This window comes from Falco biarmicus, chromosome 9 (assembly GCF_023638135.1).
Source record: "Falco biarmicus isolate bFalBia1 chromosome 9, bFalBia1.pri, whole genome shotgun sequence".
In the NCBI taxonomy this organism is placed as follows: Eukaryota; Metazoa; Chordata; class Aves; order Falconiformes; family Falconidae; genus Falco; species Falco biarmicus.
Window position 1 is genome coordinate 12,929,490 of NC_079296.1, and position 25,360 is coordinate 12,954,849.

Sequence of the window (25,360 nt, forward strand, 5' to 3'; positions counted from 1 at the left end):
TTCAGAATGCACACAGTGGAGTGCAAAAATAAAGATTGCATCTCATGCATAATGTATGCCCCAGCAACCCGCTTCAACAAATTACCCAAGCAGATTCCTCCAATGGGGCTGGGGGGACAGAGGGAAAAAAAAATATTGTAACAAGTATCTTTCTAAAGAAATGACACAGTAAACACATTAAAAAAAATAGGCACCCAGAGCTTTTTTGCAGGAGGGTCAATGAAAATAAAAAAATAATGATAAAGACAATGTGGTTGCCGAGTGCGGAGCAGCAGGTCTGAAGCCAGGACGGGGCAGGGGTGGCAGCGGGTCCCACAGCCCGCAGGTGGGTGGGGGGAGCCCAGGGCTGCCTGTGCCGGTGTGCGAGGGGCAATCTGGTGGTGTTGGGAACTTGTCAGAGTGGATTCCTGGGCAGATAGGTAGGAAAACGGCATGCGTCTTGGTTCATTTAGCGCTTTCAATTTGCTGGTTTGCAAAGATGTGTTGCAAGTCTGCACTGATGCCCGGAGCCAGGTTTGGTGCTGCTTCTCTGGAGCCAGGAGTGAGCTGTGCAAAATACAGATTTTAATGTGTGGGAGGATGGTGGGTAGGGGGATAGAAAGGTGGGAATGGGCCACTAAAGTGACTTGAAATCTTCCTTGATTCCTTGGTGCCCCCAGCTGGGTAGCAGCGTTGGCTTGCCCCACCTTGGCAGCACGGAGAAGCTGGAGGACACAGCCTGCCCTCCCTGCAAGGGGTGTTTTCTGCAGATGGATGCTACAGCTGCACCATGTAAGCGACCGAGCCCCTTCCCTGTGCACGCACACTTCATCCCGGCTAAATCCGAATGACGTGGTGCTGGGTGGCAGGCGCGGCAGCCCGCTGCCCCTCGCCGGGGCTCCCCCCTGCAGCCTGGTGGGTGACCCTGGTGGTCTGCTGCCGAGCCTGCGGTGGAGAAAAATGCCTTTGTAGGGGCAGCCGGGCTTTGGTCTGCCCTTGCTTCACCCGGAGGGCGAGGGGCTGGGCGCCCACCCAGCGGGGCTGCAGTTGCAGCAGGGGTCAGTGTTTTGGTGCTGAGCTGCCTGCAGCACCCAGCCGAGCATCGGGCACCCTTGAGCGCCGTGTGCCCTGGAAGGCAAAGCCTGTTGAAGGGGCCATGGGGGGGTGGGGGGCCTGGAGGGGTGCAGCACTGCAAAGGGCAGCACCAAAACATCAGCAAGCACCAAACGTGCCGGTAACAGCACCTTGGTGGTAACGCCGGTGGCCTCTGGGTCACTACGACTCAATGCAGGGCAGTTTGGGACTCTTTGGGATTGCGTTGGGTTTTGGTTGGGGTTTTGTTGGTCTGGGGGTGGGGTGGGGTGGGGGGTGACTGGTAAGTCGGTAAGCACGGAGTCCAGTGCTCAGCTTTTTAATGTCATTCGCACCACCGAGCCCAGGCCGGACCAGGCAAGGTGTGCCTGGGTTTATCGCAGGTTCCCAGGCAGGAGCAGGAGCCTGGGGGATCCGCGGCCGCAGGTACCTGCGTGCTCCGCAGCTTCGTCCCACAGCGGCTCCCGAAGCTGCGGCCGGTTCCCGGCCGGCACAACGTGCTTTTGCCATCTAGTGGCTGTCCCGGAAAGGCCCAGAAACGGACCAGGGTAGCCAAGGGAGGGATCACCTCACGTAGCTTGGAAAAGACCTTTAGCATCATCAAGCCCAACCACTCACCCAGCACTGCCAAGCCCACCGCTAACCCCGAGCGCCGCTGCTAAGCGGGTTTTAAACGCCTCCAGGGATGGACCAGGTCGGGAAGGGAAAGCAGGGCGTAGAAATGGGGAGTGTGTACCTGGGCTATTCAAACGGCTTTTTTCCAAGTTGTTACAGACCCGCAATCGAGACCGGCGTGCCGGGTTTTGCGGAGCGCACTGCGGGCACGGGAAGGCTCCTGCTGGAGGGTCTCAGCCTGCCCAGCGTGTCTGCAACATCCAGAGGCCAAACGGCCTCTGCCAGCAGCAGCCCCCACGCCTGGAGGTACGGGTCCCTGTGCACGGCCACCTAGACGTGGTTGCTGGGGCACCAAAGGGCCTCAGTACTGGTTTGCACCGCAGTGGTTCACCCTCCGTCTCGCTCACAGCAAAGCCCTGCGCCTGCTTCCAGGCTGGAAAAGCTCTGGGCACCCACCGCTTCCAGCAGCTCCTGTCTGCAGGTGACCAGGGGTCAGGCTTTGGCTGCTTGTAAATTGGGATTTTTGGTGTCAACAGAATTCCAAAGAGTGTTGTCACTTTCTTTTTATGTTTTTCTTCCCATATTGTCATTTCTGTTGAATTTCGAAGTGATGACAGGATTTGCTTTCCGTCTAGGTTCAGGAGTGTTCAAAATAAACCCAAAATGCAAAGAGGGCGTGTTCCCCTCTGCTCAGCCTTTCGGGGCACAGCTGTGGCGAGTGCTCTGCCCCCTCCACCGGCACCTCTGTCCCCTGCCAGGAGCCCCGGTCCCCTCCCCGTGCCCCGGCATCCCGCAAAACCTCACTGGCTCCCTTGCAAAAAATGGAACTGGCAGCTTTTGTCAAGATTAAAACACCATACGGATCTGCTGCGCTTTTGTTTTTAAACGCTTGAATGCATTAGCATTGATTTATTTTTAATACAACCAACCACCTGTGATTTTTGAATATTATTTCTATTTGTTCTCTTTGGCAGAGGTAATTACAACGCTGTTCTTAAGCTGTGACCGCAGCCTCCCAGCCGTGCCCTTTCCTTTTTATTTTTCTTTCCTTTCCTTTTTATTTATTTTTCTTTCTTCTTTTCCTAGTCTCAACTGGTCTGCAAGCCTGGGAACAGAGCGGAAAGGTTCAAGGTCACAGGTAGAGCCAACAGACCCACAAGCCTCCCTTCATGTACTCAAACGCTCGCTCCTGAACCACTCTCTCAGCAATGTTTCAATTCACCTTGCACATATAATGAAAGTACAGGCAGGAACTCACTAAGCAAATGAGCTCCTCTTTTAATTCCATTTGCTTATGCTGCTTATTTTTCTCCTGCATAATTATTTTTAAAGGAAAATTTAATTTTGTTTAATGGGAACAAAGTTTAACACTCCATAAGCTTTGTCTTCTATAGCCCTCCATCTGGTAAGCTTTTTTTGCGGGGTTTTTTTTAATTATTTTTAAACCAGCCCAATAAATTGTGTGTGTTTGAGGCACGTCTCATTAAGATGAAATACTTTGATCTCGTAGGATCATCTGTTTTTAAAGAGGTAAAAATGATATGCTACATTTTTCCCCCTAGTTAACCCACTGTCAGCAGTGGGTGTGATGTCCCCTTCCCTGCCCAGCGCAGGCGCACGCTCTGCTGTGAACTCGATGCAGCCATCGGAGCCGATCAGAAGGAAAAAGGGGTCAGGAGAAGCGCTCCAGGAGGGCACAGCAGGGGCTAGCAAGAAGTAAGTGGCAAATCATCTCAGGAAAGGAAAGATTTTTATTTATTTATTTATTTAAGTACATATCGGGGGGGAGGCTGCAAGACGACCAGGAGCATGGGTGTACTATATATAGATGTACAGCTGTTTCCTTCAGGTGTTATAACTCAAAAATGTAGGATGATTAATTTTGAAAGTTGAAATGTATAGCAGATTCTGATTACATCTGAGTGTCTATAATTTAGCTACTTAGTAAAATTAACTTGACGTTTTTAGTGAGCTGTGAGGACAATAACGTGTGAAGAGACTGAAGAACAAGTTTGACTGCATGCTCTTCCCTTACCTCCCCCTTTTTCAATTTGCAAAGTTTATTTTTAACTTTTCCAGTTTTTCTGGCATCTTTCCTCTAATCCAGACAAATGAGTTTGCCTCCCCCTGCTGCCAGCTAAAGACACCGTTTTGCTATTGAGTTGTCATTTCCCTTGATGGACCAGGAGTGCAAGTACTCAGCAGCCAGGACTTGAGGCGGAGGCTCAGGCTGGCTCAGGTAAGGACTGCCGGTTGGGATCTCCAAGGCACAGAACGTTTCTCAGAGCACGACACCTCCAGGCAGGCTGTGGAACCTCCCCATTAAATCCATTTTTGTACTTTAGAGAAGGTCCATTGCTGTGAGCTTGCAAAAAGCAGGTCATACCAGGGACTACCGGAACGGCCACCCTGAAAGCACATGGCTTTATGTTGTTTCTCTTTATTACAAGCTCACACGCACAATGGCTTGTGGGAGTATGGTATATGACCAGCCATCCCGCTAACCAGTGCCGATGTGACCTGTGTGGCACCAAGCTATCACACCGGTAACCGCCCAGAACTTAGGTGTGTAGGCCTGCCCAACCGGAGGATGCAACAGCTCTGACCATTTAATATGAATCTGCAATTTAGAAGCAATGGGATTTAAAGCATCTTTGTGGTATTCAGAGTTAGCTGAGTATCATCAAACTGCTGGGAAACTACTCCAAGCAAACCAAAGCTTCAGGGGGAGGAGGGGACCGATTCTGACTTGTCTGAGCCTCTGTGTGCTGTGCATGACCTACCAGACCAGGCAGAACTACCTGGCCAGCTCAGAGCTGTAACCGCAGGCTGTCGCCACAGCCGTGTTCCAGTGAGCACAAACTCATCTTCTGTGGAAGCCTCGTACACACCGGTTATGTTCTGGGGTGCAATAGCCAAGGACCCAATATAACCCCAGTCCTGTGCAGAGATTTCCCAGGCCTGGTGCTAACCTTCTTACATGACAGAGGCAAGTTATCTTGCATAATGGGGACATCACAAACTTGGAAAACATAAAAAAAAATCACACGGTGTGTGAAATTTATTTAGTTCAATCAAGTCATGATTGCACCATAAAGCCTACTTTTGTAACCAAAAAAATCACTTTACCCTACCAAGACCGTAACTTCAACTAAACTCTTTTCCCAGTTCACTTTGCCACTGCAAGCAGTCAGCTCTGCTCTGAAACTGGCTGCTCGGGCAGCTCAAACCGGAGGGAACATTGAAAAGGCAGCAGGCAGGACGAGCAGAGCACAACCAGGCATGTTTAATGCTGCAGTTCTCTGGCCCTGCCAAAATATCACTACTATACATACCGATGTGGGACATAAAAATCCCTAGTAAAAGACTTATTTTCAAAACTGTTTGGCTGTGTCCCTCATGTGGCCTTCCGTCCTCTCTGTACAGGTCTCGAGGAGGCAGGGGTTGACAGGGACGTTCTGTCAGCAGGAGGACACCCTCTGATCACAGCTCCCTGAATGCACGTTCCCAGCACTCCCACCTTGCCAGACCAGCGCTTCTGCCATACCTTACAGACGCTGCCGTAAGGGCTGGATTCCTCGGGCAGAACTCCGGGAAATGAGCATGGTAATGAGGAGGCTTCTTTGTTTAGTATGAGCTCAAAGTCTGGTGGTTTAAACGAACTAACACAAACACATTAGTGATTATTTTTCATTTTAATTGTCTGCTTTTTAAGTAACATTTTCAGACATAACATCATCTCAGTTTTTAGCAGAGCAATAAGAAAGCTCAGCATTAGGCAGCTTCCAGAAGAACCTTCCAGATATGTTTAAAATGCTTTAAAATATTGAACGTTTCTCAGATGGCTACAAAACAATGACAACTGACAACAATATATTTTTTTTAACCTACATTCTTTTAGCGGTAGAGAAACAGGTGGGAAAGTGGATCACGCTTTCAAGACCTGTTTGACTATAACAACAAATAGTTTTATAACATAACAAGTACAAATATAAAATTTCAAATTAGCCAACTTTAAAAAAAACAACTGGCTTTTCTTCAATACCTCCAGTACCTTGCTTCTGTAATAAATATTAAAAACCATCATTACATTACAGAAAATGTTAAATAAGTTATTTACCAAAAGATGTCTTTTTTTGTCTGGTTTTTTTTGGTCAAAGGCTGATGCCATTAAAAGAGCTGAACATTTTTACATCAATAAATAGTAAGGCATAAAGAAGCAAACAACAATCACAGGACCAGTCTTTGTAAGTGGAACCTTCTCCTTCAGAGAATCCTTTTTTTGCTGGTACAGAAAGGTGATTTTTGATTCTCAGCTGGTGGGACCTGGTTAGAAAAGCAATAATTATTACTATTTTACAGTACTTCAAATGCACACAATTTGTCCCTGGGCCACAATGCTGCAAATAGGAGCTTCTGTGTTCAGCAGCTCTTCAAATTAAAGCGGTAAGACTTCTGTAAGCAGAAAGACTGGTTTATGTCATCACTTTCTAACTCAGGTAGGGCTGAGACAACAGTACAGCCGCTGCACAGGGAAGTGTTCAAGAAGACACTGCTGATGAGGATAAGGGAGAAGAGATTCACGGAAAAGGTTAGAGGAAAATTTAAGGAGGGGGCTGAGAAATGTCATTCAGAGGGGAGTGTGTGAGAAGGATGGGATTTAGGAGTCAAGAGGTGCATTACATCCTTCTGGGACTGAAGTCTGAACCTTCTGGGAGAAATCAAATCCAAACAGTGATTACTTGAACACTCAAACTAATTTAATACACTGCATTAGCAAAAGGCTGTTTGCAAAAGCTTTGCCTGTTGGGTCTATATTTTTTTTAAAAAGCACCACCAGTTATTAACACATACACAGGCTTTAAATAAGGGTGACTTCTGTGAACTTTTTCAGTAGACAGGTTATTGGATTGTGATGTGCTGAAAATAAACTCCTGGAAGAAGAAGACAGACATGAATATTAATCTAGGGAAAGCATCAGAGAGGAGAGGGTTTAGCTGTTTACGTGGTCAGTCATAAAACTCTAATTCAAACATCAAACATTGCAGAATGTTTATCATAGTAAAATGCTGTCACCCAGACTTGATTAGGTAGCAAATCTAAAGCAAATAAGACTAATTCTGCAAAGTACTACTGACACAGCAATGCGTATTTCTAATGAGTATATACCAAAGAATTAAAAGCAAGCAAGAGTTTTACTTACTTCCAGGTTTCCTCTAGCCTTCTTCAAGACATCATGAGTTAAAACCACTGGAAACAAACAGGAGATTACAAACAATACTGCACAGTCTTTCTATATTCCCTGTATTCAAGTCTTATGACCAAATATTAAAAAATGTATGAACTCACATCTGTGTGATGGGCAGAGACCAGGCAATCTCACACAGCTCCCCCCACCACTTCAACTTTCTTACTCACCAAAATGCGAAATGGTTACTCCCTGTTCAGAAACTCAGGCTGATGTACAAACCTCCAGCTGCACCACCAGAAGGTTAAGGGGCGATGCTGGACAAGCAGACAGCACAGGGGGCTGGGGGGCACTCAGGACCACAGGGCAGGTCCCAAGCAGTGTCACCACCTGAATGCCACTTCCTACCTGCAGCCCATGTTCCATCTAGCACACCGTCTGCTTTTCAAATCTAAACATCAGGGAAGTGTTTTTAAAGTTTTTCCCACCATACCAAGAATGCTACTGAAAACAAGCACAGCTCATCACTGCATTTAACATCACCGATACAAACAGTGCCCTGCGATACTGATGACCTGGTTCCCTTGACCTAAGTCATCAAAGGAAGACTTTCTGTTAATTTTTAAGGGGAGATGGTGCATGATCTAACTATAATTTGATCTATTAGGCAGCCTACTTGTGCTGGGGGGAGCAGTTAGCAGGAGGGGGAGAAAAACTGCACAGTGGAGAGGTTATGGGGGATGATGGGCTGGGAAGAGGACAGATGGCAAAAGAAGTCAGCCAAATCCTCCAGCAGTTCAAGGACAAAGCAACCGATATACGCGTAGGGGAAATCATGCCAGTGGCTCGCTCTGAAGGGTTCCAAGTTTTCTCTATTCATCCAGCTAGTCTGCCTCTGTGGGGACAGCGCAAGACCTGTGAGGAGGACGGGATGCTTCTAAACAAAACTGATATTTAGAAATGTCAGGTTAAATATGTGATTCTCTAATCTATGTCAGCTCCATATCTGCTGAAAAATACCATTCACAAGTACCAATTTAATATTCCAGTCTCAAAAATACACAATTTAGCCATAATAAAGATTTTTCATTACAATAATAAGAACCCAACAACTCCAAGGGTATAGCTGTCATGAGATAATTATACCCTTGGCAGATTACTGCAATTTGGCACTGCATTGTTACATGTTCAGAGGTTCAGATGAGGTTTATAAGCAGTGAGTTCTCTTGCCAGAGAAAGCACACAGAAGACTCTGAGCCGCAATAATGTTCCAGTCTCTGCCTCCAACTATATTTAGGAATGCTCAACTAAATAACAGAGGGAACCTGCATATCCTCAGTGGAGTGGCCAGCTAACAGGATGTTTGGAGAATGAAGGCAGGCAAGGTCACCTGCTGTGATGCCTTTGCTTTCTTACTAGCAAAAGGAGAAAAGAAGAAATATCAAAAATAACCGTAAACAACCTAACAAAGTCCAGCAGCTTCAGATGATCCACCAGTTTTGTTTTATGCTTGGTCAGGAATTTGTGTACAGACACAATTTAGAAACATTTCTGAAATTGCTCTTTAAGGCAAAGGTAACTTGACATCCATAATCTCCATAATCAATGAAACTTACAGAAAATCGTATCTCGGTTTTTCTGTGCAGCAGAGTGCTCTCTGCTCATAAAGAACTCTGCTAGTAAATTCATTTCACCTGGCAAACTAGATTTTTCTAAATCAAAAATATTAAATTCAGTACATGAAAATAATTTAGAGGCTATGACACTAACATCAAAGCTGCTGCTAGCCAGGCAGCACTTTGCATTAAGGAGATCTCAGAAAATGCAGGCTTCGTTCTATTAGGACCTAGTTTGGATGAGGCTTAATGCCCTGAAAAGGAGCGAGCAAAGTAAGGGGGAGGTGTGCCATTTCTTTCTGAACGTATGGGCGGGTGAAGTGGCTGTGTGCAGGGGTAACGTGTGGCCATAAGGGTAAAATCTCTGTTGATATATACCCTGCCCAGCCCTACTGAAACTACCCAGCACGTCTGCGCTGTCACTGGAACCAGGAACTGACCAAACTAAACCAGTACATCTGCCCCAGGGACAGAATTTGGACAGACAGAACAGAATAGCTTTGATTCTTATATGACAACCCCAAACTGAGCTATTTAACTGTAAAACCTGAACAAAACATAGTTTTGGATTTAAAATAAGTAACTTGTACATCAGTTAATACAAAAATTCTGGAAGAAGTGACCAAAACCCAGCCCACAAATGCTTTAAACAAAAAAAACAATAATCTGCAGGCAGAAGAGACATGTACCTTAGAAAAGCTACAGGCTATGGAGCAAAATAACATTTATTCCTCTACACTGCATTTAAATGACTTGAGTCACTTACAGTATTGTGGCCATTTTCATAACTTTGTATGATGTGTAACATTTTACAGTCTAGATAACTGATAACACAAGTGCCATTCCAGCACAGACTAATGAGTCACTTAGTCCCACCTCCTAAGAGAAGGATAATTATTTTTTTTAAGAAGAAAATTAAATCCTCCTCCTGCAATACACATATTACCATAGCATGAAGGTAGAAAAGAGGTTAGCTCCATTCAAATCTCTTCTGATGAGTGATTAAACTCTAAAGCAGAAGAGATGCATCTCTTCAGACACCTGGCTTAACACAGCTACAAAACAGTCCATATCCCACTTGTCTTCCTGTTTCCAGATATTTTCTAGATACAGCTGCTAAGGGTAAAATATCATTTCACAGCACATCCTAATTTTTCTTTACAAAATGACTCATAGTAAGCTTCTGTTTCCCTTGTTCTGAGCCTTCTGTTCTCTTGCACTTCTCAGTCTGGTGTAGAACACTGACAAATCTCCTTTGCTGCTGCGCTGCCTTTTCCCAGCATTCAGCTATCTAGTGTGACACATGCAACAGACAGACACCTCAGAAACTCTAAAAGCCTAATTCCACATTTATTAAGACTGAGGCAAAATGGCCATTTTGACAAGGACAACGTCAAAAACTTTGGCTGGAATGGTCTACAGCAACAGTAACTTTGCCTCTGTCTGGCACTGCTGTAGGATAGTACAACTTGGGAATGGCATTATCTGAAATGGAATAACTCAAGAAATCAGCAGCAATTAGTGGCAGCTGCATAGACTGACACATTATCTGTGGGTTGTGTAAAATCACAAACTGCTTCTCATGATACTCTGTGCAGTCTTTTGCAGTTGGGCAACTTCTTCCCATTTGAATGAGGTGCCATCAGTTCTGTACAGTCAGAACCTCATGAATTGTTTTGTCACTAAAAACTGACAGGGCACAGGAAAGCACCAGTCAGAGCAATTGCAGAAGAATGGGCACCTATATTAATTTTGTTTCTTCTCCAATTTTAGAGATAGGCACAGACAACAAAAATAAAATAAGAACCTATAATAAAGCATACACTTACACTGGTCAATGATGACTTTCTCCATGTTTTCCTTCAGCTGGTTTGTGGAGTGCAAGCGTTTCACTGTGCTATGTAACTTCTTCTCTTGCTCAGACAGTTTCTTACGTAATCTAAGTATTTCTGCTTTCATTCCTTCATCCTAATTTGAGAGAAGAAAATATTCAAGTATTATATAAGTGGTTTGTACACCGTGAATTACTAAATACTTTTGTACAAGACACCTCAAGCTTCCTTAGAGTATGAACAACTCAAGTGAAACAACATTGAGTGCCTCTCCTTCCATATTCACATCCCTGATGACACACGATTCCATGACATCTGCCAAGAGACAATGCTTAGCTGGCTTTTAGTGCAATTAATTTTTATGCTAGTCTGAGAAAATTCTTAACACCAGTGCTTATTTTTGGTTTTAAACTTCCATTCCCCTCAACTAGAAAATATAAGGCAGGCCAGTGCTGTGGGATCAGCAGGTATCCTTCTGCCAGGTTCAGAACCTCCAGCTTCCTTCTCCAGTATTCCATTAATGGTTCATGCTGCCTTTATAAGAGGGCTAAAAGGCATTGTACAAATGACCAAGACAGTTTTATTGCAAAATTATTTGGCAGTATCATTATTTAAGGTTCAGTTTTCAACACCAATTCCAACCAAGTTACGGTTAGTATCTTGTAAAACAGGACTATGAGTAGTACTGACATAGTCTGATAGTATCACTGATCTGGATCCTCATGCAAACTTAAGCTTGTACATATTTTTTCTCTTGTTGTGCCACTTGTTAAATAATAGTATCTTCTGGAATTCGCCCCTGGCATTTAGCTCTTCAGAAGAACTGATTACTCACAACTCCTGTGGGGCTGCAGAGAAGGCAGTGAATGCTCAGTATCTTTTAGAATCAAGCTTCAAGAGACATCCTTTCAAATACTGCATTTAAGACATCAGAAGCAATCTAATATCCTGAAGATCTCAGAATGTCGGAGAAGAAGAGAAGAAACTCCAGAATCGATTCTGTTAGGCTGTAATTAGGTGCAGTCCTGGGAACTCAGATCCCACACACATTAAGGTCTGATTTTCAGAAGTGACTGATCCAGATCAGGAAGGTTTAGATCAGCGTGACAGTAAAGCATTAGATGCATCACCCACATACTGAAAGCCCTCGGGGGGGGTGGGGTGTGAGATATGTTCAGATACTGCAATCCAGGCCAACATATAGCTGTGTGTATAGATTATACACATAAGGATAAAAATGTAAGTATACACATTTGTCAAGACATCCCAAATATGGAGCTGAAACATCAGTGAATAAATTAGACGACACAGTTCATTCTTACTGCTTCTGTGATTTTACACATTTAAGGATGCTAGAAAATAACATTAAAAAATGTTATGAAAATTTTATGTAAAATGTTTACTTTCCTAAAGTTTGGGAGAGGGTTTTAGCAATATCCTGCTTCCCTTAAGAAACACACACAAAAACCTCAGTGAAAACACTTTAGATTGTTTGAAACAGTTTCATTACTGAGTGGTGTATTATGACAGTATGGATAATTCATTCCTCATTCAGTTTACTTTCATTCATTTGCATAGTGCAATCCTTTTTAGTGAAAATGTTATAAAACTTGTCTTGGCATTTTGTCACACTTTTAAAAAAGCATCCTATTTTACAGCTTAGGCATCAAAAAACGTAAAAGAAAAATGTAGCTCAGATTACATCAAAGTTGCTGAAGTTTCTGTTGTTACCAGTATATACATAATCAAATTGAATTTTGTTCTGTAACAGGGAGTCCAAACCTTTTCTTGTTGAAACCGAGCGTTTGCTACCTGCCTAGGTTTCCTGACTATCATGTAACAGGGTTGCAGATTACATCTTTAATATAAAGTATTTTGTAAATAAACACTTCGGTATACAATACGATCAGGATAGAGAGCCAGCACACGTTCAGCCTCAGCCTTCGGTGATGAGAGCTGACTAAATCCATGTGTCCAGAGACTGGGCATCCTGGGTCCATGATTTTCAAAAGATTTTCCCAAATGACACATTCCTAACTGATGCATCTTCCTCGATACATTACAGCAGTTCAGAAAAGGCCAAAAAAACAAACCCCAAAACCCCAAAATGAAACATAATAGTACCTGAGTGCCATGAGCAGTACCGTGTACAGCTTTCAGTGGAAGGGAAACCCTCCAGAGAAGTTTCAGTAAACGTGCAGCCTCCTCTAAAATCTGCTGTACCGTGTGAACATTTGCAGAAAAGCTATGCAGCGATGCCTGGTCCAGTACCTGTACCATAGGATTAGAGACATGTTATTTTTTACGCTTAAAACATTACGAAAATATAATCTTAATTAATGGCTTAAATCCAGCTGGTATGATTTCATATTTAAGATGACGTACACAGCTATTGTGTGCGCCACAGAAGCTAATTTGTTAGTTTACAAAGACTGCTGAATTATGCATTATGTGAGAATTTCAGAGAGGGAGGGGATTTATCCTAATCAATAACCATGATTAATAATAGATTATATTTACTAGATTTGCTATGCCACATGGTAATAGCTGGCAACTCTCTTCGTTCTCCATTTGCATTTTGTGTCATGTTATTTGAAAGTCAAATGATTACAGACATCAATTGAAGCAATATAGATGTTTCTTCCTTAGCAGACCCTTTAAACTGTTCCATTTAATGCTAAAATAACTATCAGGACACACATAAAATGTTTTCCTCTGCTGACAGATGAGAAAACCAAATTGAAGAAATTGCATAAATGTGAAATAAAGGAGGCAAAGAATGCAAGGGGAGCAAATGAATTACCAAAGCAATGGCGATACAGAAGGGGGAAGGGTAATGAAAGAAAAGCATTCACAGCTCTTGCCCCATGCAGCGCATCATTTGAATACTTATTCAGCATTGTTATCTAACCAGAATCCTCCTGTCACATAAAATATCCCATTTGCTAAGTAGTCTGAAACTTCAGTGATGTAAAGCTTGATAGGAAACTGCAAATTTTGAAACTTACTGCTTTTATCTTTACACCAACAAAACAAGTTAAAAACTTACAGAGAGATTACTTTTTCAGTCATTATCAGTATCTTAACTAGGTCATTTGAAAATATATGATACTTCAGAGAGTCTTAAGTGTCATTCAGACATCATTTTACTGTGTGAGCACACATGTGATACCACAAAAAGAATTTCAGAATTGTTGATGACTGCATCTTCAATAGCTTTACTAATTATAACTAGAAACATAAGTAGCGTGAATTTACTTAGTAGTTAAGAACTTCTGGTTTTTGAAGAGCAGTGAACATGTTTTTTACAACATTTATATTATCATAAAATCATAGAGGTGAAAAGGACCTTCATTAGTCACCTAGTTTACTTTCCCACTCCAAGGCAGGAAAGCAATAAATGTAATTTTTACATTTACATAATCTGTTCTTAAAAGCGCCTCCAGTAACAGCATTTCTAAGCACCCTTGATTCCAGTGTTTCATTATTTTTACCACTAGTATGTTGTTTTAAATGCTTGATCCATGGCTTTCCTGTTGTGATTTAAGTTTTTTTTACTTCCTTACAAGCTGCCATGGACACATATATATGGTTCCTTCCCTTTTGTTGGAGCTGGTAGATAGATTTGTCTTACTCAATCCACCCCAAGTATGCTATCATTAACTGTATCCAGAAATCATCAATATTAAATAAGAAAAAATTACCATAAGGAAACACTAGTTGTTCTCCTGATTCTAGAGGAAAAGGACTGACACTATTCAATACAAGGCAAACATTTTATTGGTTTAATTATTAAGACTATAGCAACAGCACCATGACTTGGTATCACTGTGTCACACATGAAGCAGAAAAGATGAAGCACTATGTCTTAGAAGACAGTATTTGATCATTAATGAGATATTTAAGTTTCTAAACTAGCTACTGATATAGCTAAAGTGTTCAACTACTACCAGGAAGTGGAAAAACATAAAAAAGCTTTCCTAGTATGAAATAACCCTCATTAGCATACATCAATCATTAATGTACAGTTCTAACCTGATGTTACTAAAGGGCTGAATACGACCAAGTGAGAACTTCATCAGCTGTGTATCAGGTTTCTTTCATTTGTCTCATATTTCCTGGGTTTATTCCAAACCTTCATTACAGGAAAATCTCCTTAATTATTTTTATCCTTAGGCTACTGATACATACCCCTGGTTTAAGCCCTTCCTAAAGCATTTGAGAGTTTTATCTGGGTTCTTTTTGTTGTTGTTTTTGTTTACCTTTTCTATCATTTCCAGTATAACAACCACCAACTTCCACAGTAAAAGCAAGTAGTTTCACCTCATTTCAAGTTGCAAGTATAAGTACGATTGCTTATTAAAGGACCAGAATTAACTAATTTATCCGTAGCCTCATTAACCCAGAATCACAAATAGGTGCCTGCATCTAGATGAGACTCGGACTGTCAAGGCTGAGATGTCCTGGCAGAGTTATTCAGTTAATGGTGCCTGCTGCACCATTAACCTAGTTCTGTGCTTTTGCAACCCATACGTTTTGCACCTCTAGGTAAAATTCACCATCCTTTAACAGCTTTCACTATTTACCTTTATTCCAGGCTCCTGCAGTTTCGTACCAGTGACCTCGTGTAAAGAAACCTCCATTTCTGCTAAAACTTGTTGCCCTTCTGCAATCTGTTTCCGTAGGGCATTATAATCTTCAATCAAGCCCAGAACGTGGCGCCCATTTTTGTCTGCCCACATGCGATGTCCAGGCACAAGGCGAGGGGTACATGCTGTACTGGACGATGAAGTGCTACTGCAGTGTGAAGTGCTGTCCAAATCGTCTTTAGAGGCCAAGTGCGTACCTGGGACAGAAAAATAGTTTATTTTTTTTTAATCTTTATATGTAGTACTAATTGACACTAGACTTCTCTTAAGTAGCAAGTCTGGGACACTGATAACATGCACGTTTAAGATACTTTGGGATGTACCTGTTTTCAGCAGCGAAATGCAATGTCCATGCTTCTGCAGCTCACAATTGTTTCTGCTGGCAGCAGGGCATTTGCAAAGATTTTCTGTATATATTAAGACAGGACAAGGAAGAGTATATCATTAGAAGGCAACGGGCATTAAAAAAACTTCCTAGCTCTACTTCTGTTCCTTTTTCTTGCTGATGCTGCACTTGGACTGTGGAAGCAGGGAAACACAGCTAATTTTCTAGTACCACACCATGTATCTTCCAGTATTTACCTACATTTATCTTTTTAGCATCTACCCAGAGTTTCAGGTATCTTCAAAAATAAGTCATAGTCAGGAAGTCTACAATACTTTCAATGAAGACATTTTATTTAACAAACATAGGCTTCCCGTTAACTCCACAGAACGTATGATGCTCTCCACAGCCATACACCACGCTAAAGATCTTATCTATACTCCCCCTCTTCAGACCTTCCAAAGTCCCTACATACCTATGATTAAAGACTAATCACAATACATCTCAAAAGGTAATAAATTCAGCTGTTGACATTCCAAGGAGTTTTTCTGGTCCGTATCATGCCAGGCTATTATAACTCTACTCACCATTTTCTTAGAAGAAAGAACGAGCTTCTCCAGCTCCTACCTACACTACCTGATGCAGGTCAAAAGTAACATCTAGGATTCTATCTAGAAACTAACCAGGAATAAATGCAATTTGGGGATACTGGTGGCACAGCTTCCCCACAAGAGCTGTTCCACACTCACTCGATCATGACTGGCCCTAAGGAGCACACAACTGTCATTTAGTGTTGAAGTATAAAGTGCACAGAGAACAGTACCAACCTGTAAAAGTTATTTGCTACATTCAGCATCTTTCTTACTTGTACAGAGTAGCGCAGAGCTATGCTCATTATGTATTGCATCTGAAGTGTGATTCCGATTGGACATGATGGACCCACAAAAGAAATGCGGTGGTAAAACCCCCTGTTATGTCTCACAGGCTCTCACACTAATCCTCTGGCTGGTGCTGCTTGCTCTGTGTGGTGCGCACAACAGAGGTAGGCATGTTCAGGTGAAGCATATGGACCTGCAAAGCCCCGTTACTACTGGTTCCCAGAACAAAATGCATACCTGCACAGGCAGTAGAAGAGTGGCCTGATACTGGAAGTACAGAAAGCTGTCACTATGCAGAGTACTTTAGCAGTAAGGAAGACGTTCCAGTGTCCTCTGTATCCCATGTACATCTATACTGGGACAATAATCTAACCCCGGGTGTAAACACTATATTCTCCTTGATTTGCTAAAACAGCATCACTTAACGGTGATTGAAATAAAGGTAAAATATTCTTCAAGGGCAAAAAGGGGACAACTAATTTATACAAAGACCATTTAGTGCACTTATTGATCATTCGAGTAAAACGTACTCACGCTTAGCAAATGCTATATAGCTCTGTATTAAAAAGAGAACCTATGGCAATTTAATGTAGGTACCCTTCCACCCCAGGGACCGTCTGCAGATGCTTTTCCTGCATGCGAAGGGAGTGGCAGCTGGAGGCTATATGACAGTGCAGTGTGCATTCCGCCTCCCCATGCACTAATAGCTCTAACAGGAAAGGGATCTGAAAGGCAGCTCCCAAACATACAGCTGATGTTGTATAAGGCTTTAAGAGCATCTGTAAAGAACAAGGCACAGGTTCTGCAGCATAACAAAAGCACGTATGGCACAGTACCATTCAGTCCTGCATGATGCTGAGATTCTTGTTTGAAAAGACAGTTGATATTTACAGCTGGCACTGATCCCACTTCCTCTGTCTTTTCTTTTGCAAGCTGTTCCTCTAATTTTTCATGCAAAGACTTGTTTGTCTCTATGCTTCTTTCAAGCTGCACTCGCAAACTCTGTATTTCAGTCAATAGTTCATGTAAGTCAAGTGGATTATTCTGATCTTTTCGGAATTCGTCTGATGCATCACATCTGGGATCTGAGACAATTTCAAAAGAAACACAACATCTTTAGCAATTAAAATAATATTAGCCATTACCAGAATGCTGAGCAAGTAAATTATAGCCAGTGTTATCCTCAATATTAAGAATTAACTACAAACAGCATTAAGATAATGGTTTGACAAAAAAAACATGTCTTAATTGCTTCTGCCCTCTTAAAGAGTCAAAAATTATTTTTCACTTTGTCCATAAAAGCTAATAAGTCTCATGCCAAAAGCAAAAAAAATACAATAAAAGGAGAATGAATAGGATTTACAAAATTCGAAGTGCATTAATGCACAGTCTGGGGAAAGAAAAAGGCATGGGTAATCTCGGAGTGCGGAGGAGGGATGGAGTAGAACTGGGAGTTAATTTTATACACAGAAAAAAAAGAAAATAGAGATCACCTGGCAACCAGAGGACCAAATCTGAACCTGAAAAAAACAAGAGCTGTGTTCGTCTTCTTATAAAAGAAGGTCAGTACACAAACAATCCCATTTATTCCTTCAAGCTGAAATCAAACTGTTCTCCAGAGCAGGAAGGGGTTCAACTGCACGAGGAGGGTGTTGCTGCTCTCTCATTACATTACCAGTTCTGCAAGGAGACTTACTTCCATCCCTGAGCCCACTTTGGCTTAAACCTTATGCCAACAGGACTCTTCTGCTGCAGCTAGGCATGAAATACAGTGATGGTAGGGCATATTACTTAAAGTAGCAGGAAGAAAAAATAATCAACTTTTACAAGAACTTCCCGTGGGAAATTTGCTGGATCCTGTAATGGGTTTGCAGCAATGAACAGCATTCCACTCTTTTGCCCAACCATACCAACAGCTATGTGGTGGTAAGCTTCCTTAAAAGGGGTAGGAATAATTCTTCTGTCTCATTCCTACTCCTCACCTTTAGCGACAGAAATGCAGAAAGGAAATTATTAAATGTCTCATTCAGAAAGCAGTGCCAGCACTTCTCCCCAGCCCTAGGGAGAAGACACTACCCTCGTACTCAGACAAGAGACAGCACAAGCTACCTAAGTAAGCACCACCTGTGAGGATGCAGCAGCATGTATTTAGATGACAAGTAAATATCTAAGATCCCCACAAAGCTTATCCAGCCTGAGCCACTGAATCTCCAATATTTGTTTTTAGCTTAGCTGAAAAGATAAAGGGAACTTGAGTGTGACTAGTCAGAACATATCACACATCTCAACTTCGCAGTTACACTGCTAAGTAAAAAGCAGCATTTGATCATCAAGTTGTCAACTCTACTTTGCATAGTAGACACAAGTAGAAACAAACAGCAACCTAGCCCTACTGTCCCTTGACGAGATCATATTCAGAGAGAAGGGTTTCAAGGGCTAAGGGTGTAGAAACAATTGTGCACTTATACCTGTCCTCTTCCTTCTTGCTTCTTCCAGCTTTTCATAAACCTTGATCTCAGTTCGGAGTGACTGCAGTAACTTCTCATTCTCAGAGACCTGATGTTCCTTTACATTAATTTCTGTTTGTAGCCTGTTAAGTCCGAATAAAACAGCTAAGTTAAATGTTAAATTACTGTATTTTGTTTCAAAATCTAAAATCCATTCCCCTTTCCTCCATAATTCTTCTCTTGCATTTTGAATCTATCTATGCACCTCATTAATGTTAATGGCTACAGCTAAACACGTGCTTGTCACACTGACAATTTCTTCTCTAAATGAACATCTAAATGTGGACAGAATCAATACCTGTTTAATTCATTACGACTGCTGTAAATTTGACATGTCAGATATCTGATTTCATCTTCCTTTTGGCCAATTTGTTTTTGCAACCTTTCATTTTCTTTCTTGATGCATTCATAATCCTCATGAAGATGCTCAATGATTGCATTCTTTTTAGAAAGAGATTCTCTTAACTTTTCATTTTCCTTTTGTTTATCTGAAACAAGAAGAGACACAAGGTATCGGCAATGCCCATGATCTACTAAAGGTACGCTTTTTAACAAAACCAGCTTTTTCAGAGACTGTCAGAAAATAACAGCTGCTCTTGTGAGTTTTAGGATCACAGTATTTCAATTTTCTAATTAATTTTGCTAGATGCATTTACTGTAATGTGCAACATTTAACTCCCAGGACTCACAAAGGCTCAACAAAAACCTGTGTACAGCCTTATGTGCCAAATGCCCCAACACCTCTTGGAATTTGGTCAGAAGGATAGTATTCAACAACTAGTGGCAGCACGATCCCAAAGCAGGCACACTGACTTTGCCAATCCTCATAAAATAATGGATTTGACTTCTCTTTAAGAAGAAAAGAACTTAGCAGGATTGTTCTAGGGCATGTTGCATCCATGTTCGTCTTTGCCTCACAGAAATCCCCCTGTCCTCTCCTTCCCAGCCCTATTCATCCACCCAATGTATCATATCAGTCCTCCTTTCCTTGGCACAAGCTACTTCCCCAAACTGGTTCTAACAAGAATTGCTGATAGAGGCAACTGAACATTTTGAGAGCTGCAATCACAGAGGCTTATCGGGACCCCAAGTTTTTTGTGACCTGTGTTTAGCATTGGAAAAGAAGGTGGCAATCTTAGCAAAGAAACAGCAGGGAGGAATCGTTTCATCTCCCAACAGTTAGAAAATCACTCCCTCATCTTCAATAGTCTTGTTGAAAGCATATGAAAATGGTCATGTCCACGTGCTCTTAGAAATGTGCATCACCAGCCTTTCACTACTGAAGGGCTAAGCTAAGACTAGAGACAGAAAGCACCTAAGACCAAAACATGCAGGAGGTACCTAGGAGCCTTTTCTTTCTCTAGTGCATCCAGGAATAAAAGGAAAAGAAGCTCACAAACTCCAGAGATACCAACATTATTTTAAAACACAAGGGAGACAATACCCTGTTCATCATGGTTCTGATAAAAAAGAAACGCTGGCATTATCAGATCATATCATCAACCGTGGAAACAAACAAAAGCAGGGATATATTAATTAAAATAGTAGAACCTGAACAAACTGACAAGCACCAAGATGCACCAGAACAGATGAGAGAATACCTGACTCTGGTAGAAGCACCAGTTCTTTTACACAAAGAATCTGAAAAAATGGAGACCTACAACCTAATTGTAGCTTAAGCTGCTTTTAAGAACCTAGTTGGCAAGTTGCTGGTTTTCTTGGGGGGAAAGAAGAGGGAAGACTTTAATCGTCTCTGTTCACAGGTCTGAAAATGAGAGAAGTTTAAAATTAATCTGAGATTACAAATACTTCCAAATGGAATCCCTCAGTTCTGTTCTCTTCTAAAGTGCTTCCAGAAAGGTGACTTGGCCTGTCCAGTCAAGCCTCTGTAGCAGCCTTCGGAACCTAAGTGTAAGTAGTTTGCTTCCCTTTGCAACTCTTCCGTACCGAATGGCTTCATTTTCAGCAATAACGCTATTCTATGGCTTTCTCTCTCTCTCTCTCTTTCTCTTTTAAAGGGCTTCAGAATGGAAGCATGGAGAAAAAGGAGGAAGAGAAATAGTAATAAAAGGCACAGGGGGAAGAGGAAAAAGAATGTGTAAAAAGAAAGATGTGCAAAAAGAAGAATGGAGTAATGAAAGCGAGTATCAAACGGAAAATGCTACAAATAAACAGAAAGAAAGAGCACTACTGCTACTCCTTTATCATAGTTAACCCCAGTTTGAATGCTTATAGTTGAGCACGGAATTTCAGTGGTGGGAAGAATGGTTAAGTCAGTTTAATGAGTGGACTGTTAATATTTTATTGTTTTCCGATCTGGAACAAATTGCAGCACACTTCTGTAAAGCACAGTTTCACATTTTTACCTCTCGATCCTTTTGCTAGCATTGCATTCAGAACTTGATTTTGCTTCCTCAGGAAATGTATTTCAGAAGTCAGGGAATTATGCTGCTCTGAGCCATGGATAAAAATGTTTGCAGAACCTATAAATATATACATAAAAGATGATTTATGAGTCATCTCTAGGTCATTAAAGATTAAACTTTCCAGACAAGAACAATTTAAAAAATAGCAGGAAAAACATGTTCTGAAAGATATTTCTCCCCTATATGTTTTGAAGGTTATCCCTACAGAATAAAAGGCAGTTCAGGTTAATGCCAAGTAATGCAAAGCCCTGAATCACAAGTACCTCTCATTGTTGGGCGACTATTACCAAAATTGCAAAATTACCTATCAGCCAATACCAACAGGAGTATTTTGTGACATTGCTATTCTTTGAAAATAATGCAAACTGTAGGAAGGTTTACCATATATTTCCGTCTTTCCCTGTGCATACTCTGTTGTATTCAGTGACAGCACTGCAGAGGACCACTACATTCTACCAGCTAATCCACGGTGGTCAATGTAGGAAGGAACGTAAACAGTCTATAGCGAACAGATTTGCTGCCACGCCAGCCTAGAGCATAAGGCTGGAGTCACTGTCTTAGGCTCTGATTACAAACTGAGAACCCATTTGGGATCACAGGGATGAAGATTCATCCCTCTTAAATTCAGGTATCTAAAACTTAAGATAACTGAGCCAGTGTTGATCAACCAGGCACCTCCAGAGAGCGACTCATCCGATGTACCCTCTACACACCTCCCTGCAGATGAGATGCCCTATCCTCCGAAGAGACGTACTTCTCTCCTGTGCCTCCATGAGAAGCTCTGGGCAACCGGCACAGATTTAGAGGTCTAACATTTAGAAACTTAAGGGTGATGAATCCTACCGTGAGGATTTTTATTGTGCTAGTTGTATGAATATAGGTGTTAAATCCTGTACCCAGTCAGTCAAATTCCAGCCTAGGTAATCCTCATAATGTACTGTATTTATGCTATTCCTCCCACAGCGATGTGAAATGTTACAGTACGGTCTGAAAAGTGCCACATTCCACTCTCAGGGTGGCTGCCTCTGAAATGCAAGTCAAGTAATTGCTATCGCCCTTTAGAACCTGCTTATAGTCAGTAAAACAATTCAGGACCCACCGGAATTAACATTACTATTAAAAGTATTTTTCAGTTGATTGGTTATCCCAGTATCTCCTATGCTGTACAACTTGAGGTAACTACATGAGTGTCAACTATTTGCTTAATAGAGAAATAACTAGCTGGCAAAAAAATTAGTGGAATGTATGAGGAGGATACCTTTCAGCTCTGGCAGTTCAATTCAACTTGATGTGCTGCACTTCCCCTGAGTAATCTCATTTTATTGTAATCCCAATTGAAGCTTTTACCCACTACCTAACTGGGATGTAGTGTGCCATGATATGCACCTCTTGTCGTTACTGAAAGACTCAAAGGCTCTAGAAGCCTGGCACTAATGGCATTTTACTATCTATATGTTAAAGAGTTGAGGCAGCTATGTGAACTCAAAAGCCTTTTTCCTTTCAGATTTTAACAAAGCTATTCAACTTGAAGTGGCAAGGCTTGATGGTCTCATCTTGATTCTAATTTAATTTATTGCCCATCACCCAGCTTCATCCTATTTGAAAGTTATGCTATCACAGTTCTACTGAAAGGCTTTAGAATATAACTATTAGTTATCTTACATAATAAGGGATAATGGAGAGCCAGTGGTAATAAGGCCACAATCCTGCAATTTGACCCACTACTGAGACTACTACTTCTGTGCAGAGCCCTGCTGACATCAATTACGCTCTCCACACATGCAAAGGTCCATCTAACTAGAGTAAAGTGGAGCATCAGGGCCTACAATTGCGATACACTTGAGTTTCCATTATGTTTTGTGCTGAAAGAGGGAGTGCTAAGGAAGTGTACCTTGAAGGTTTCAAAGGAAACGCTGGCTGAAAGACAGGCACTATTGAAAATCACACCCAAGAGGAGGGAAATATTCATTCCCAGGTAAAGCAAAATAAAGGCATACCAATGCTGAAGATAAGTCTGAGTAGTTAGTTACTTATGGGTTAAAAAAAGCCAACCAAACCCACTTTTAATGTTAACTGCTGTTAATAACATTTGAAACCTAGGAAACTCAAAATTAAACCCGTGATTTTATTTTGAAGCCTAACATTTGAAATGATTGAAGAAATTATTTTAGTTCTACTTGCACTGCAAACCTCAGCTCTCTAGTAACGACATAGTCATTACCAGCACTTGAGTCATTTATAGAATACTAGAAGCCCAAAGGCATTTAAATACTCAGAGAATCTGAATATTAAAAATAGCATGGCAAAAACAGTGGGCATAAGCGTGTCTCTACTTCCATATAATATTTATCAGACAGGAATAATTCTACGCATTAACTTCGGTTGAACAACCAACACAATATCAGATGGATTTAACAGGCTCTCATCAACAATTAAGTATGTTACTACTTGGTTTTGTTTTTTAAAGGAAAACAAACTAAGGATAATAAGTTGAAAGTAAAAAAGTTGTTTCATATTATTACGTCCCAAAGCTAAAATCCGCTTCAGCTTCACTTAAGAACTTCTTTTTATACTGCAAGTCAAAAAAAGCCCATCTATCAGGAAAAAAAGTAGTATTGTTACGAGAAGAGAGAATATGCATATCTGATTAACACGACAGGGAAACAGGAAGCACTGAAAGAACACAGTAACAAAAAGAAGCTGTTCTAACAGGTAGCTGCTTTTTTCCTTTCTTTTCCAAATTTCTCCTCCATGCATTGCTAGATGTGCTAAGACAACAAGAAGACAGATGGAAGGCATAAGACAGTTTATAAAGAAAATATACTTTCACTGCATTAATGGATGCCCTTGCCAGAATCTTTATGAAGCTGTAAAAGAGTTGGAAGTGTTTCAGTGTGGTTATTTCACAAGAACAGCATGCCTTTCCAGCAACGTAAATACTTCATGAATGAAATGGATGCTTTTTATACACCTTTCCATCACTGTAAATTATTCCTGAAAGCAAGCTGCCATTTGCAGGTAGTCTCCATTTAAACAACAGAAATGGATCATGGGGATGATGTAAAACATAATGAATCCAATGTCAATATTAGTGAAACTGAGTAAAAGGAAAGCATGTATGTATTTATTGCCTGCTTCCAGTCTGAGTAATATTGTATATTAATCAACTGTCCTATGGGGGGAAATGTGGGAAGGAGAGCAAGAACAAAGTGTAGGAAAGTATGCCTGGTATGGTGTGCTTGAACAGGCGCTACAAAAGCACCCTCAGTGAAAGCCTGGCTACCTTCTTCTGAAAAGTCTTAAACCTACCACAGAGCTTGGCTTTCAAAGATGCTGAACACTAGAGGCAGAGCACAGTGACTCTGAATTTGCATACCTATTTTTAGTATTTTTCATCCACTGCTTTATATTAGAGTTTAGAATGAAAACCACCTCTATGTTAAAATTTCCATCAGTTTCTGTCAGGTATTTCTCATTAAAAACTTACAATGTCATTTTGTCCAGAACACATTTGTCACACCAATCGACTGAAATGACAAGCTGAACACCATGGCCTAGGCTCTGCCTTACAGATGTTTTGTCCCTGTGTGCAAACAGAAGCTGGCTTTAAAGCAGTCACAAAATTCCAGAGAAGGCGTCTCTAACAGCCCAGTTAGCCGTGGTGCTGTACTGACCACCCTAGGTATACACAGAGTAGGCACAGGAAAGCTAATTCCACAAAATCCCTACTTTGGATCAATAGCAGCAATGTAATTTAGAGCAAAGCACCTCCTATATTCATACTGGGCCTAGGCCCAGTGAAATGAAGTTGATAAAATGGGCTTTGTCTCCTGCAGCTGCCCCTGGCTGGACTTGGCAAAGAATTCAAAGAAGATGACATCCTAAAATCCAAGACCATTACAACAATAATGATATCCCAAAGGCAGAAGGGGGAAGAAAAAAAGAAGAAAAAAAAAAAAAGCAAAAAAAAAAAAAGCAGGCTGTTTGCTGATAATAGAACTAGAAGGGTGTTTCAGTTCTCTGTATGAAATTCAACCATGGCATCATCAAATGTTGTAAAACTACCTGATAGTCCTGTTCTTTTAGCAATATGTGCAACTGTAGGTTTGAGGCCGTGTGATGTACCTGTAGCCCATAAAAGATTTGTGCATCGGTACTGGACACGCTCCAAGCCATGGACTCAGAGCAGAGGCACATTCGATCTGTATTTATGCCACTCTACAGGCAGCATGGAAAAGCCATGGCTGCTGCTG

At 41.6% G+C, this 25,360-nt stretch overlaps 1 protein-coding gene and 1 long non-coding RNA gene across 7 annotated transcripts in view; one reads left to right on the forward strand and one right to left on the reverse strand.

Annotated features, from left to right (window-relative positions):
* Nucleotides 1-616: 616 nt before the first annotated feature.
* On the forward strand, nt 617-4,482 carry LOC130154620 (uncharacterized). Its single transcript, XR_008823796.1, has 3 exons — nt 617-771; nt 3,249-3,402; nt 3,794-4,482. It is a non-coding gene; the product is annotated as an uncharacterized LOC130154620 (long non-coding RNA).
* An 884-nt stretch (nt 4,483-5,366) lies between these two features.
* The window catches only part of CDK5RAP2 (CDK5 regulatory subunit associated protein 2), an 83,336-nt gene continuing 63,342 nt past the window's right edge, over nt 5,367-25,360 (reverse strand). For 4 of the 6 annotated variants that reach the window (XM_056350804.1, XM_056350809.1, XM_056350807.1 and 1 more), the window contains 9 exons: nt 21,048-21,164; nt 18,980-19,169; nt 18,643-18,764; nt 17,011-17,259; nt 15,295-15,378; nt 14,909-15,168; nt 12,447-12,593; nt 10,320-10,458; nt 6,943-7,789 (listed from right to left, as the gene is read on the reverse strand). In XM_056350804.1, coding sequence (XP_056206779.1) covers nt 7,569-7,789; nt 10,320-10,458; nt 12,447-12,593; nt 14,909-15,168; nt 15,295-15,378; nt 17,011-17,259; nt 18,643-18,764; nt 18,980-19,169; nt 21,048-21,164 — 1,529 coding nt within the window. In that variant the 3' untranslated portion in view covers nt 6,943-7,568. The other 2 variants (XM_056350805.1, XM_056350810.1) reach the window with 1 other exon arrangement.